This window comes from Gallinula chloropus (assembly GCF_964237585.1).
Source record: "Gallinula chloropus genome assembly, chromosome: 11".
NCBI classification, from domain to species: domain Eukaryota; kingdom Metazoa; phylum Chordata; class Aves; order Gruiformes; family Rallidae; genus Gallinula; species Gallinula chloropus.
In genome coordinates this window covers 6,517,410-6,532,973 of record NC_140096.1, presented here as the reverse complement: position 1 = coordinate 6,532,973, position 15,564 = coordinate 6,517,410, and the positions used below count along the sequence as shown (strand labels likewise).

The following is a 15,564-nucleotide window of genomic DNA, read 5'->3' as shown; positions in this document are numbered from 1 at the left end:
ATAAGACTTTTTTTTTTGGAAACATGGTACCAATCAGTTTAGGCAGTGTCTAGCGACAGGAAAAACTGTTGCTACAGGGTTTAAAAGCACAGATCTGTTTTTGATTCTGGAAGTTTAAGTTGGTACAGTTACTTGTTGCTGCTAAACACACACTAATTACAAATACACCACTCTTACAGACCATGATACTGTCTTGCCATATAGCTCTGTTTGGTCTCGTAAATTAATAATGCAATATGTAGACAGCTTTTTATAAAGCTTTACATCTTTTCTAAGAAATCAAAATTTGGATGAAGCTAGTTCTAAACATTTAATGTGAAAGGAAAAGGTTGTTTTGAAGAAATTTGTTACATACTTATTTCATATTAGGTCCCTGAGGCTGCCGTTATACAATATACAGCACTGATTTAATAAATGCTGAATAAATAAGTAAATGGGTAACCTCAAGTATAGTGGTACAAATACTAATAGGTACAGCATAATAAATATGCAATCTTTTTGAATCTCTTAGTTTACAGCAACTAATTTATTCAGTATTGTGCTGGAAGAACATTTTCAGATGATGTAAAACATATCACTATATATACTATCTTCCAGCTACCCGTTTATGCTGCTGTATAGTACAAAAATACCAATGATAGAACAATGTTTGTCCTGTAAATTTAATTTGATATTGGACAGTTATTGTCTGTACAAACTAAAACATATATGGTTGAAACTGTTCATTATATTTGCTATTTCTGCTTCACAGATCTGTTTAAAAGTTGAGCTGATTGATCTGGCTTTGTCTTCCATTGTAAATATTGTTATGTTGTTTTCTTTGTAAAACACATCGCGTTTGCGGTTTTGGGAGACTGGCTTGAAGCTCTGTATAGTGTTTATATTTATCTGACTTGGCTTTCCATAGAGCTACTTGCAGTAAATACGTGTTCATGTAGCTCCGTGTCTGGGTTTTATTTTTAACCAAACTTTTGTGGGGTTTCTTTCACTCAGAAGGGTGTTTCCTCCTCTGTGGCTGCTTTCTTCTTAACATGGTTTTGTCACCTTGTGTCCACTTAGTATAAAAGGTAAACCACAAGCATAATCTCAGGGGTTTTCTTCATTGTAGATGTGCAGGGCTGGTAAATAGCTTGAGTTTCTGAATGAAAAAACAATCAGTGCCTGGTACGTCCTGCTTCAAATGCAGGAGACTCGGGCAACGTGTTCCTGACCTTGCACGGGACTGGGTGTAGAAGTCTCCTGATGAGTTCTAGTCCGGGGGGATACATAGCAGTGTGGGATCAAAGAGGTTCCTGGCTTTAGAGTTTAGGTAGAAGGGAACAAGTGAGACTGGCTGGTGGAAGTTTGGCAGGAATAGTTTGAAGTGTGTTAAGTAAGGTCCTGGTAAGTAAACCCAAGTTCCAGGTAGGTATCTCTTCATTTCAGGTAATGCACCCACTTGTAAAGGCAACTGAAGTTAGGTTGGAAAACACTGACCAGCTGTAGTGCCTGTCCACCCCCTGTCACTGTGTGAGCATGTTCCATGAAGGACAGGGCAGTAACTCTCTGTAAATGTGGGTGATTGCTGTGAAATGCCTTGGATTAGATTCTTTCCTGCTTTTAAAAATACCTGTGTTAATTCTTACCCTGTTACTCAGAGCAGGGCACTCAACCAGCTGCCTGCCAAAGTCAAGGTTGCTGTAAGAATGGAGTTGGCCTCAAATGAACCAGCCCCCTCTCTCAGCCTCATTTTATAGCATGTAGCCTGTAAGAAGAAACAGTGCTGCTCATACATGGCAGAAACAAACAGCCCTACCAGCAGTAAACAAACACTGAAAATTATCCAAACACTGTCAAGACTGTTGCAGCAGTCTCACAATAACTGCTTTAAAAGAGCCCTTTGACTGAATGCCTCCTTGGCTCTGCTCTGCCACAGGCACACTGCTCTAGGGTGGGGGTTTTTTGGGGGGAGGGATGGGGGGATGTGGGACTGGGCATAGACTTGCACTAATTTTTCAACCCCCTTTGGGTAAACCACAGTCAGAACCCTCATGCTTCTGAAACATGGTGAAAGCCCTCAATCAAAACCAGAAGCAACCACGTTGGACTTGCTATCTGCATTTGAAGACAGGCACTAGAATATACATTAAAGTCTTTGTTTTGAGATATCTTGACCATTTACTTAAGATGGACCTTGCACCTCGCTGAGCAACCTGGTATGGAAATAGCCATGTAACTGGGAAGGAGCGATTACCCCAGGGAAGAAGGACCTTCTTGGAGTTCCCAGGTAAGAACAGGACTTGCTTTCTTTCTCATCCATGTATCCTCTTTTGGCTCTGACAATAGCATTCCCTCAGCTATAACAAAGTCCCCCCCTTGTTTTTTCATGAAGACTTGTTAAGCAGCATGTCTGGGAGGGAGGGCAGGACCCCTGAGCTTGCTCTATGTGTATCTGGGAGGAAGAAGGGCTTTAACAGAAGCTGGGGGGGAGGCAGGGAGAAGAATCAGTTTCTTTGGGTTTTCTTCGGAAGTAACACTTCCTTAGACCAGCCAGCAATCTGAGTATGAGATCCAAGGGTCAGTGGGCACTGCAGCTGCTTGTTGGCACAGTAGCCTCAGCCACCATTCTGCGCTCCACCATTGGTCTATAGCAAATACCTTTAGTAAAGACAGCAGCGTGTCTCTTACTGACAAGTTACTCTTCACCTTGCAGGCAACCAAGGCTGCTCTTAGGCAGTGGTAACCTGTTTCCTACAAGCATGTTAATAACCTTCCTTTCAAAAGCTGATAGCTCTGGGTACTTACCCAACATTGTAGATGCAGAACACTTACTACAGCGCTGGGCACCCACCTTCTGTTAGCAGTAGTGTCCTGCTACTAGTCTTTTGGGCAATTCTCAGCTTGTACTGCTGGTGGCAGGTACAGAGCAGCAGCATTGTCCCCCCAGCAGCACTGCTGCATTGGCAAAAGCATCACTTCTCTGGCAGGACCTGTTAAAAGCACGTAATGCTGCTCAAATCAGTGCAGCCCTAAACCTGGCCAAGTGCCTGTCCCTCACTGCTGTTTCTGGGACAGCACTTCTGTGCAGCTCGGGCAGCACACAGGCACCACAGTACCTAAGCTAGATACCAAAGCTCATAAAAAACAACTGCAGAAGATAAAGGTTAAGTCTTGAGCAGCTGTTACTTTCAAAATCAATATATCATTTTCCCAAATTCTAAACCTACTTTTTAAAAGGGGTATTTCCTCCACCCTTTGAGGGGGGAAAAAGTCATCACTCCAGCAGGGACCGACCTTTCCAATGGAGGACAAAATGTTGCATGCTTAAGAGCTTCCAAAGCACAAAGTTCACATGTAGGACACCACTGCATGGAGGTGTTGCTGCATTGCTCTGGGTGCCCACCTTGATGTACAGGTTGTACTTTGCAGAATTGTTTCAGCAGTTCAAAGTGCAGCTGATAAATGACTTTGAGGGTGAAGGATTCTAATAGGATTTACTAGAGGGAAGGAAGATGCTGGCTTTAGCAGAACTTTGTTCTTTAATACTAGAACAGTATAAATCCAGGTTACACCCAAGGTTACAGTTTACAGGATTTACTACCTAGCATTCCTTCAGAAAGTTGCATTCTTGCACTTGCCAGCCCTCTGCATCAAGCCTTCAATAAGTAGGTTGTGAGCAAGAAATTAACACACTTTCCCCCTCCAGTAACCTTTTTTTAAGGTCCTTGCAGGCACTTCAGGACTTGTCAGGTTTGTCCCAGCTTTCTTTCAAAGCTGTATGCTGCCCTCGAGTGGCTAAAGTATGAAACTCATCCCCACACCAAATACAATTCCAGAGTCCAGCTGAAGACTAACTACAATAGACTGACTCTTAATGAGTCACGTAAAGAATAAAAGATTTGGTTAAGACCAAATCCCACTTCAGGAACATTGATGCAGATTGTGTTCAGGCTGTGTTGAAGACTACTTCAAGGCTCTAATGTTCAAAACCGTTTTTTTACTTTAATAATAAATGTGCAAACACAAGCTTTTACCTGTAGTTTAATGTTTATATACTGATGGATAGCACCTAGAGGCCCCAGCCAACATTTGAGCCCCTCAATGTCTCTGCCCCAAAGAGCTTACAGTCTAAGCAGTCAAGAAGTAGGCAAAACACCACCATACTTTCTTATAATAGATCAGTAACTCTGATCCAACACAGGTTAAGTGATTTACCTGCTCTAAGGCAAAAATGTGTAGTGGGAATTAACCAGCTTATCTTGAATCTCTGCTGCAAATACCTGTTAAGAGATGCTCCTTTGTCTCTAGCCCACTTTTCTTTGAATAAAAATTAGCCTGTTTGGAAACCTCAGCCTGAAAGGTCTCAGGACTGTTCTCCACATCAGGGAGAGCGCTGTAGGAACAGAGCAGAGAATGCAGCCATCAGAAGCACAGCCACTTTAAAGTTTCATTTCCCATGGTCCAGAGGTTTGGGACCCAACAGTGCCACAAGACAGGCTGTTCTGGGTGCTGTCTACCTTAGCTTGGAATGGTATCTCATCAATTCAGTGGGCTTTGGTTTACATGCTGCAAGAACACCTCAAGACAGGTGCTGGTGGTAGGGGAGGGGAAGTAGAGAGCTCTTCCTTTCTGGGAGCTCCTTGACCTTAGCCTCTCTTCTGCTACTTTGGGGCTAGGGAGAAGCTGCTCTGTTCATTCTAGGCTTCTGAGCAACCAGCAGTAAGGATTTGTGTTTACAAGAGACTTACTATTTTATTTCAGCTTTGGTAACAAGTTCCTGACTTGGAGGTAGCAGCAGGTTTGGTTTATTTCTATATGCATCAGCAAACCAAAATAAAGTGAGTTGAAGGATGCACATTGCTGAAGTGCCCACTCTCTACCAACATAGATAACTGCAGCTAATTGAAAAAAGACAAAGCTATTAATATTTTGCACTTTAAGCTAGCTTCATACTTAGTTGAAAGCTTCTGAAATCAGCACCAATCTCACTGTGTAAGTCTCTGCCACCTGGCCAGTCACCAGTCCTATGTCTTTTGTCAGATGTGCACAACACAAGATTCCTGATGCTCCTTGTTTACTACAACTGAAAGGTAAGAATGAATAGCCATTACCAGATAAGTTACTTAACAGTGGTCGATAAACAAACACACTTCCTCTGCATAAAGCAGTATGTTAATTCACAAGTTAAGTTGTATTGATAGTTGAGGTGGCAATATACAACAAAAATTAAAGTATCATTACTCAAAACACAGTCCTGCTTTGTCAGGGAGCTCTGTTTATACTGCAGGGTAAGTGAAGCAGCACTGACCACAGAAGCTGGACAGTTGTGCATACAAGTGATCACTTCTCAGCCATTGCACAAGTAGTGACAGTCTAAGACATACACAGGAGGATTCTTACAGAATGACATCAGGAAGGCTGCATGCACCATCTTTCAAGGCCTTATGTGAACTATACAAACACAAGAGCTGCTGTAGACTGTAGTAAATACATTGTGGATGTGTATAAATTCACATAAGATTAAAAGATTAATTTGTAAATAGGAAAGTATCCACCAGCTTATGCTTTATTGCATTCAGAAGGTTTCTCAGCGTGCACACTATTTTGGATAAAATGCATGACACCACTTCAGTGTAGAGGTTTCATATAAGCATAATCTTAACTGCTTTGGTAACTGGATATTCCCAGGGAACTGGTTTTGTTAAACCAAACCGATTACCAAAATGTGAATGTGACTAATTAAGAGAAGGATATAGAATATGGCTAATAACTTCAGAGTTTTACAAGATAAAAAACCTTTTCAAGTGGATTGGGATTTCTAGGCACAAATAAAACCACCATGGCATGTTGTACAACATGTAAAACCAGGATCAAGATGACTTGAGAATAATTGTGCATTCCCCAAAGATATCAAGTTGGCAACTGGTGAAGGAACTATTCAATGAATAGGTTGGCATAGGAGGGTTAAATGCTCTCTGTACCACAACTTCCATAATAAAATACATCCTTCTGTTTCCATTTTAGATATTTTATATCAGTCTGGTCTGTTTCTACATGACTGAGAGTTTCAACTAAAAGGTGTTTACACAATATACACATTTCATTACTTACAAAGAGAAATAAGCTTAAAATTTCATATTAAAAACCTGGGATACAGTAGGGTTAGTAGCACCATGAAAAGTGTTTTTCAAAACTGCAGTCTTGTTATTTTAAACATACTCAGTGCGTCGTGTTCTTCTTGGTTCTCTTGGTTGATCAAAAAGGTGCCATTTTGGTACAGGGAGAGAAATGAAAAATTGCATCTTCTGATCCTTTGTGAACCTCAAGTGTTCTTCTCTGTTTCCAAGAGGTCAGTTCTTTCATCTTAGTCCTGTTGTCAAATATGTACCGAACAACCCTTAGTTTGGCACACGAGTGAGGTACACTTGAATTTGCATGGTTAAAACAGTTTGTATTTGTGGTTTCTTTCTGCACAGTAGCACCATTGTTGCAGCTGGGAGACAGTACATCTCAGGAATTCTCCACTGTTTAAAACGTCCTCCAAGACGTTACGTCTTCTTCATGCAAACTTGACAACGACTGATACGCGTCCTCAAGTCTCCAGCTTTCAGTGTCTCTGATTGAGGTTTACTGGTTGACAGACACAAAGGCAAGGTTAGGTTAGCTTCCTCTTTCTTTACAGATGTGTTCCTTAATCCTATGGAAGGGCAGAATTAGCCCTGTATTTGAGAGCTTTCTGTAAGTGCAACCTTTCTGTGTCCTCAGCACCACTGACAGAGGTTCAGCTTTGTCCCTGCATACACAGTGGATGCTACACAACTGCTTCAGTCTTGCACACAATGTAGCACAAATACCAAAGTGAGTTTAAGGTGAATTTTGTCATTTGAGACTGTATTCCTGGGGTCCCTGCAGCCTTTGGCTTTCTCAGTTGAAGGGTACTTTAACCCATTAAAAATACTGCCACAATTATATTTGCATTTACTTCCTAAAATCATAGAATGTGTAAGGTTGGAAGGGACCTTTAGAGGTCATCTAGTCCAATCCCCTGCAGTGAGCAGGGACATCTTCACTAGATCAGGTTGCTCGGAACCCCATCAAGCCTGACCTTGAATATCTCCAGGGACAGGGCCTCCACGTCATCTCTGGACAACCTGTTCCAGTGATGCACCACCCTCATATTGAAGAGCTTTTGCCCCAATATCCAACCTTAATCTCTCCTTTTTGAGTGTAAAACCATTATCCCTCATCCTACTGCTTCATACCCTTGTGAACAGTCCTTCCCCAGCTTTCTTATAGGCACCTGTCAGGCTGCTATAATGTCTGCCCGGAGCCTTCTCTTCTCCAGGCTGAACAAGCCCAACTCTCTTAACCTGTCTTCACAAGAGAGGTGATCACTTTTGATCACTTTTGTGTCTCTCCTCTGGACACATTCCAATGTCCTTCTTGTGTTGAGGGTTCCAAAGCTGGGCACAGTACTCCAGGTGAGGTCTCAGAGCAGAGGGGCAGAATCACCTCCCTCAATCTGCTGGCCACACTGCTTTTGATGCAGTGATGGTTTTCTCTAGTGAATTACCACTGATCAACTACCTTGAGCAATGACTAATTAATGCAGATTAAATACCATAGAGTTGTCAAAAACAACTTGCAGGGTCCACTGCTGCTATATAAAACATGGTGCAATGTTGCCAGCCCCATACCACAAAGCAACACGTTTCAATTTGATGGCAGTGGGAATGTTTATGAGGTTTTTATCAGCACATAAACAGGGCAGTAGCAACTTACTCTATGAAAGGAGGTGATTTTTCTAAGCAAAAATTATTCTGTTATTCAAGTTAAATGGGGAAAAGTTTGAGGAGATGATACCCCAGCTGAAATGCCAACTGCAGAGAAGCTGAGGACAGAATGTCCTTTGGCTCCTTGCAGCCAGATTGTCATCCTGATTCTACTGAAAGTACTAGGAAAAACACTTGGCAGGGAGAGTATAAAATCCCCTTCACACAAGGCTTTTAAAATCATCGGCCTTAGAAGGTTTAAGTAGACTTGATCTTGCCCTTCATACCTGTCCCTTGTATGTCTGTGAGCTACCTTTTCAAATATTTGAGCCTACTGAAAGCAAAAAACCAACAAAATTGATCTTTTAGGCCCCAAACACAGCAACTACAGTAGAGCTGCTTTCAAAGGAAGTATTCATAAATATGAATCGACATAAGAAGAATCTGACTCTCTGCAAAACAGAATGTGCCCGAGCAAGTTTGTCAATAATAAAGGCTTAACAAGGAAACACTTGAAAAACTGGTTGAGAGAGAAAATAAGCTAAAGTATTTCCCTGTACCCCTCTAAACAAATCTCTCTTGTGCTTCAGAATAAATTTAGTTGCAAAGCTTCATTCTGCAATAAAGCAATATACAAGAAACAGGTTTTCTTACCTGAACATTTCTGACACCTCTACAGTTGCCAGCCAGAAACTGTATGAATTGGCATAGTAGTTACAGGTGCCACGGCCATGGCATTCGATGAACGGAGCCGAGCGGAATTCTTCTAAACAGGATCCAGGCGATGCCAAGGCCTGTCCAGAGCCCTCTGCTCCAGCGCTGGTGTGCTGGTGTAGGGGTGCAGGAAAGAAACACACAAATAAGAATCTTACAGTAGGTACTAAAGTGTAAACAGCACAGCATTCAGCTACTAAAAGAGACACTGTTCCTGCTGGGTTGAGACAATGTGGTGCCAGACACCTCCACAAATATCAGTTACACTGGGCTCTGTGTACTGGAAAAACCACAGTTTATCTTGGTTACCATGTTAGTAACTGAAGGTAAAGGCTTTCAAATAAGAGCACCCTAGTTTTTAACAAAGGCCTAAAGTAGCTAGTTGAGGACACAGGTGGGCAATTGCCACTTCTGGAGTAGAAGACAGTTCTTACCATCATGAAAGAGTAACCAATCCAAAGGGAGTCCCAGCCTGGAGGACACGAAGGAATCTGAATGGTCTGACTGTGGACAGCTATCACCATAGCTGGAGCTTCACACACAACACATCTGGACACAAGGGAAGTATCAGAGAAAAGCACAATATCAAAATAAGAGTATATTTTTATTAATTAAGACTGGCCTGTGCGAGGCTGTCCTATTAATCCAGTCTTCTCATGTATTTTGTAACTGTTAAGACAGTATTTTGGACCACAGAATCTACCTGTGATTCCACTGACAACTGTTGGGTAAAATACCAGAGCAGTTCCTGAAGTAAAAAACAGAAGCTCAAAGCCCCCCAGCCTTAATTCTAGAGCTAATGGTACCAGTGTTCCTGTCCACGGCCACCTTACGCTGCAGGCTACACAGCATCCTGGCTTGAGGAGAGCTCTTGCAGCCATTCAGCCCCAATTATCGCTGCTGCAATGCATACTTCAAAGCAAGCTGTTTTCCTACTATTTCCCAGAGCAAAACAGGACAAATTCACCCAATACCCAACCTTCAAAACACACAGACATGCTATTTATCTGGATACTGAAAGGCGAGAGCTGATCCCACGTGCTGTCTCACCGGCTAATGAACGGCTGAATACTCTGTCCCGTCAGCGGCTCCATGCTCATGGGCATTGGCTCTGGAGTTGACAGCCAGTAGGAATAGTCATTCCTTGAAGCAAAGTTACAAACGTTGTTGATATTGCAGAACATGAAGGGCATGGTGCTGAAACGCCTCAGACAGCTCCCAGCAGTACCTACAGAGTCAGACACAGAAAACGTGACAGCAAAGTTTTCACTTCATTGCTTTTTATAGCAGTTCTTTGAGAACAGTGAATTGTGTGTTCCTCCCCTCCCCCTGGGAGAGCACAGCACATGCTATCTAATTGTCACACGTGAGAAAAACTAAACTTCTCAGTTTCAGCTTACATTCTTTTATCCTGAATTATAATGTGCAACCTCTGGAGGCAGCAAATCTCAGTATGCAATCCCCATTCTCATTTAAGGCATGTCTAAGACTGTCACAATTTCAGAGAACCAGAACATCTGAAGAAACAGCTAGAACCTCTTTCTCCTTAAAGACAATGCATACAGAACAGCTCACCCAAATCCTGGCCATGTGCTCTCTCATTTCCTTGCACGTATAGGAGGGAGAATCCATCATATATTCTTGCTGTTCCTTGTGGACATAGTGGTGTATCTCTGGTCTGGCTGTGCCGAGTTATAAGGAATCCATGAGCAACAGAAGCTGTTCCAGGAGGACCAGGAGGGCCTTGTAAACCATCAGGACCAGGAGGTCCCTGTGTTCCTCGTGAACCTGTGTACACAAGAAACACACCACAGTATTTATTAACACCATTTCTTGCTCTATTAGCACTACTGTAACCCTGAAAGATCTTATGATTAAAGTGCTTGTGAGTTGGGGGGCCTGGTATCTGCTAACACTGTCTTCCTCAGGTTATTTTTTTCCCCACACAGCCTTGGTTCAACCACTGAGGCTGCCACAACTGCTTAGCAAACAACAGTGCAACTTCCCTGTCTTGGAGTGTTGTGAAATTCAATGCGTTCAGAGCTGTGAGGCACTCAGATAACTGCAGTGGGCATGACAGCCACTGGAATGAGTCCAAATTAGTTTCCCAATTCCAGAACATATCTTAAGCTGTACACACAGATTAATAATGTTAAAACATCTTGCTTAAGATCATAAACAGAATGGCAGAGACAAACAGAAACAAGTCTTGCTCTAGGGCATGCTATGATAACACCTGAGCCAAAGCCCACCAAAATGAATAGAAAAGCTGCAGTCAGCATTTGAGAAGGTTGCAGAAATTAGAAATATGCTAGAACAACCTTGAATCAGAGCAAGAATGAGTTACATGACAGAGGTATCTTAACAGACATTTGTTCTTGAACAGCAAAAGTATCAAGATGACAAATATTTAGATTATGTTATTCCCCAGTCATTGTTATTTACATTTTTTCCCACTAAAATAATGCTAACAGATTCCACTGAGCTACTCAGAGAAGGGGAAAAAAAGCATTATGGATTTCTGTACTGTTTCAACTGATTAAATTCTAATACTTTTCCTCACAAGTTGCAATATATAGCTAACTTCATAAGTACCATCATCTTTAGAAAATTGTCCCAGTGCCCAGTCTGATTTCTTCTCTGCAATCATAATTAAGTAATTCTAAGCAATAGCTGCATGGTAGCTTGATCTCTGCCTTTGGGGGAATTCTTTATAAAGTCTGGTTTTCCCTTTTCATAATTTCCATACAAAATTAAAGATATTTTACTAATCTCCCTTATTTCTTAACATCTTCATTGTTTTCTGTGCCTCATCTGTGCTGCAAAGGGGATACCATTAAGTTTGAGATAAAGCATTCTACAGTATTATTCGGCAATGGCTCGGGCAATGTGTTGGTTCCAAGAATATTCCAAACCAAAGTATGTTCTTGTAATATTTTTGCATTAAGAAAATCCTGAAGTTACAATTGTATTATTCCCATGAGGCAAAGATCTCACTTCCCAGTATGAGCCTGCATTCAGAAAAGGGAGCAGGGGACAAACACCATACCTGGTTGGCCTGGAAGACCTCTCTCCCCTTTACGGCCTGCTGGACCATCAAAACCAGGTAGTCCATCTCGCCCTGGGTCACCAGGAATGCCAATTGGGCCTAGAATAGACAAATACATAACAAATAAAAGCTCTTGAAATCTTGCTACAGAATCTTTAAATAGTTTCGGACTTGTCTATTGTTTCTTCATCATACAATAGACAAGAACAGACCCTTACACCAGCTGCATATGGTAGAAACCTACATTTATCTATCTATTGCCTCTTGCTGAATTCAGTAACTTATTTATCTCTGCAGCAGGTGACACCTAGGATCATACCTGGCAATCCCTGTGGCCCTGGCAATCCAGGCGGCCCTTTCGACCCAGGCTGTCCTGGAGGACCCGGGGGACCAGGGTCACCTTTGACAACAATGCTTCGTCCAACAGTACCTGGTAAACCTGGTGGACCTGAAAAAAGCAGCTGAGTATTAGATAAACTGAGCTACAAGACAGCATTATAAACATTTCCAGTTATTCTTTATTGCAAAGACAAGAGCTCTATCAATGCAAAGAATAAGTGTACATATAGAAAGTAAAAAAGTGCTCTTGGTGACCCTCTGCAAAGGGCAGCTCTTGCAGGGGTTAATCCATGTAGACTGGATAGAGAGTATAAAATATGGCAGGATTATTTGTGGGGCTAAAATGTATACCCTGGAATTATGTTTAAGATGTTGCTCACTTTACTTTCATTGCTGGCTGAGACAGCTTCAGTCCTACATCTGTGTAACAAATCCTACTGGCAGGGAGCAAAAGTGACAGCATCTTACCTGGTGGGCCTGGCAGTCCTTGACTGCCTGTGAGGCCAACAGGTCCTGCAGGTCCAGTGGGACCCTTCATACCTGAAAACACCAAGTTCATACAGTTAACACAGTGAAAGAACATGCTGCCTTATAAAATCTGCTATAGAAATCATCAAAGTCAGGCTGCTTTTCTCCCTGAGGAGCTGGTACCATGTCTGGAGGTTTTCCTTAAAGCGTTAAATACCTGGGAATCCTGGAACGCCTGGAACACCAGGGTCGCCCTTCATTCCATTCAGACCTGGATGACCAGGATCCCCCTGAACAGAACAGCTTCATGTTAATCATCATCTTGGCAATTTCAGAAAAACAGATAATAAAAGTCCCTGGGGAACAAATAAGCACACTTGGGGTCTGTGAAACAGTGCTTGGACAGGGCGAGGCCGTGCATTTTGCTCACTGTACTGGGTGCTGTCAGAGAGCACTACATGTTCCTTGACAGCTCCAGCTCCCACAGGAATAGAATGGGGACAACCTGCCCTAATACTGGGGGATAATTAAGAAAACCCTCTTTCTCACTACAAGGGTGTTAGCTAACACATTTTCACTTTTATTTTATTTGATAATCAGCACATTCCACACAAATATTTCATTTTTATTACATTTAAAAATAAACTAGGGAGAAAACTCCATTTTCTTGCCCTACCTGGGGTCCAGGTGGTCCTTGATCTCCCTTTAGACCAGTCAGGCCAGGTGGGCCAGGTTGACCTGGGTTCCCTTTTTCTCCTTTAAGTCCTCCACTGCCTGGTGGCCCCCGTGGACCCTCTGGGCCTGGTGGACCTTAACATTGCAGAACAAATATGCATATCAGCACATATCAACCATTACCCTCAAGTTTGTGCCTTCAGCGGAAAAAAGAAGTTAAAGGTATTTTAGCTTGTCTTCCCAGCTCTATTTCAATGTTGATTACAGGGTAAACTAAAAGGAGAACAAAGAGGGATTATTTGCACTACCCAAATTAGGAACCAAGGCTCCTCATCTAGCTGATGAAGAGAAGCAGGTCTTTCCAGAAAGCAGTACAACTCCCTTACATTAGAAGCATACCAGTGAGCAGACCAGTGCCTTTAGTAGGAGCCGAGAAACCCAAAATTAGATGGTACAAATATCCCCTCTGCTAACCTGATGTACATTCACCATCTCTTAAGTGCCATCTTAGACCGAATTGCTTTTGAAAACCAGTCTCAACAATGTAAAATATTTCTGTTTTTTTACTGTTAGGCTTTGACATACCTATTGAGGAGCCCAAAATACACTGTCTATTGACTGCTGGGCCAGCAAGAAGCCCATCACTCTCCCTTGCCTAAATAACAATCCGAGTTGCAGAAACTTCCTTATGCTGAACGACTCTCCCTCCAACTGACTTGCCTATCTTCAGAAGAATTATGCTGTGTAAATCCAATAAGAGAACCAGGCTGGTCTTTAAATATTTTCCCTTTGCCACAGCACTGAAAGATGAGACCCCTGCCTTTGTGCCACCAACTAAACAGAAGGTAACAGGTATTAATTTGTGGCAAAACAAACTGTAAGTAAGTGCAGCAAGAGCTAATAACATTCTGCAAGTTAGATCTCCTAATTGGATTAAGAGCAGGATCTCTGAGGACAGTGCTATGACATTCTCCCCTGTGGTACAGAAATCTAACAATGTTTATCTGTTCTTCGGCAGCCTTGAGTAGTTTAACATCTCCTTTGACATCCTCATAGTCAATATTCAGTAGATGTAAATGGATGAGCTGTATAACTGCATGCAAATGTAAGTACAGAATTCCTTCCATAATTTTTCTTTTTAACTTGTATCAGATTTCACACACATCCTGTAGCAGTTCCAACTACAGAAAACATGCCATCATGCAAGGATTGAGTTCATTTTGCTCTTTTATACTGGTCTGGTACTGTACACATGCAGAATACCAACAGGTTACCATCTGAGGCATGCTAGTCAAACACAATTTGCAGGGTAACCATAGTCCTTAAAAAGACAATCACAGAATTACAGGAAAACAACCATTTCTCTTACATCAAGTGCAACGTAGTAAAATAAATTGACCGAGTTAAGAGTCTAACCTGGAGGACCTGGAAGGATCAGAGTTCACCAAAGCCCAATGATCGATGTTAGAAGGGTCAGACATCACACAGTACAAAACAAGATTACTAGTTAGAAATAGTACAGATGACAGCATATACACTACACAATAACCCACTTCACCAGCATATTTTGTATTTACAATATAAACCACATGCATGCATAAAACCATACATGAATACAGTGATATGTATTTTCAGATACAAGTTATTCTGGTGACTAGGCTCTAAGACTAATTTGACACTTCATTTAACAGCAGACTTAAAGCTCTACTAAAGAATGTGTTATTGCTTTAACATTACAGCTGAGGCTCCTGACTGGTTAGTCCTACTCACAGTGGGGTCTGGACTACATAACCATTTCACTGACAGTGTTTAACAGCACAGGGCCTGCAGTTTGGCAAATCGGGGGTGACAACTTACTGCAGAGCAAAATTCTGCTTTGGGCAGGGGGAAAGTGTGATTAACAGAAGGATTTATCACCACTAATCAGCCTTGACTATCTGTGAATACAATTCTAGGACTGAAAAGTAGGCTTATACCCTCTTCCAAATGGTAAGCAGGATTGACATGGATCAAAAGGGCTGCAAATGCTATAAGCAAAAATACATCAGAACTTACAAATTTAGAATTTGTTGGGTTTACAGTCAGCATTATTATTTCTTGATAAAAATACCCCAAGATGCAAGTGTGTCTGTTTAAGATCATGATGGAGAACGCATCATCATCTTCAGAAAAATAATTCACGTGTCCTCTTTCCAAAGGTAAGCTGGTTGTCCCTACCATGCTCCTGAACTAATTGGTATTTTAGCTCCTGTGCCACTTGTGTCTTATGTCAGTGAAATGATATATTTAAATCAACATACCACCATGCAATCTGCAGCTAGAAATGACAACAAATACATCAGGTTTACCTCAATGCACTAATTCTTACATATTTGGTAAAATATTTTAAATACTAGCTGTAATACAGCTGTTAAAATAATGACACAGACAGTTCACTGTTACAGTTAAGTACTTATAAGCTATATTTCACTGTTAGATATCCAAGTTCTGCTATGATTTATAAGTCTGCCCTATAGTTGTTGATTATTGAATTCTGGCTGAGCAGTCACAAGGTTGGAAGAAAACCTG

At 41.8% G+C, this 15,564-nt stretch overlaps 1 protein-coding gene across 1 annotated transcript in view; it reads right to left on the bottom strand.

Annotated features, from left to right (window-relative positions):
• Window positions 1-6,527: 6,527 nt before the first annotated feature.
• COL4A5 (collagen type IV alpha 5 chain) overlaps window positions 6,528-15,564 on the bottom strand; it is a gene marked incomplete at both ends in the record, with an annotated part of 73,188 nt that continues 64,151 nt past the window's right edge. Inside the window, 10 exons of the mRNA XM_084269323.1 lie at window positions 6,528-6,609; window positions 8,406-8,578; window positions 8,900-9,014; window positions 9,516-9,693; window positions 10,041-10,253; window positions 11,515-11,613; window positions 11,834-11,962; window positions 12,322-12,393; window positions 12,539-12,611; window positions 12,998-13,131. Coding sequence (XP_084125449.1) covers window positions 6,528-6,609; window positions 8,406-8,578; window positions 8,900-9,014; window positions 9,516-9,693; window positions 10,041-10,253; window positions 11,515-11,613; window positions 11,834-11,962; window positions 12,322-12,393; window positions 12,539-12,611; window positions 12,998-13,131 — 1,268 coding nt within the window. The remainder of the gene's footprint in view (window positions 6,610-8,405; window positions 8,579-8,899; window positions 9,015-9,515; window positions 9,694-10,040; window positions 10,254-11,514; window positions 11,614-11,833; window positions 11,963-12,321; window positions 12,394-12,538; window positions 12,612-12,997; window positions 13,132-15,564) is intronic.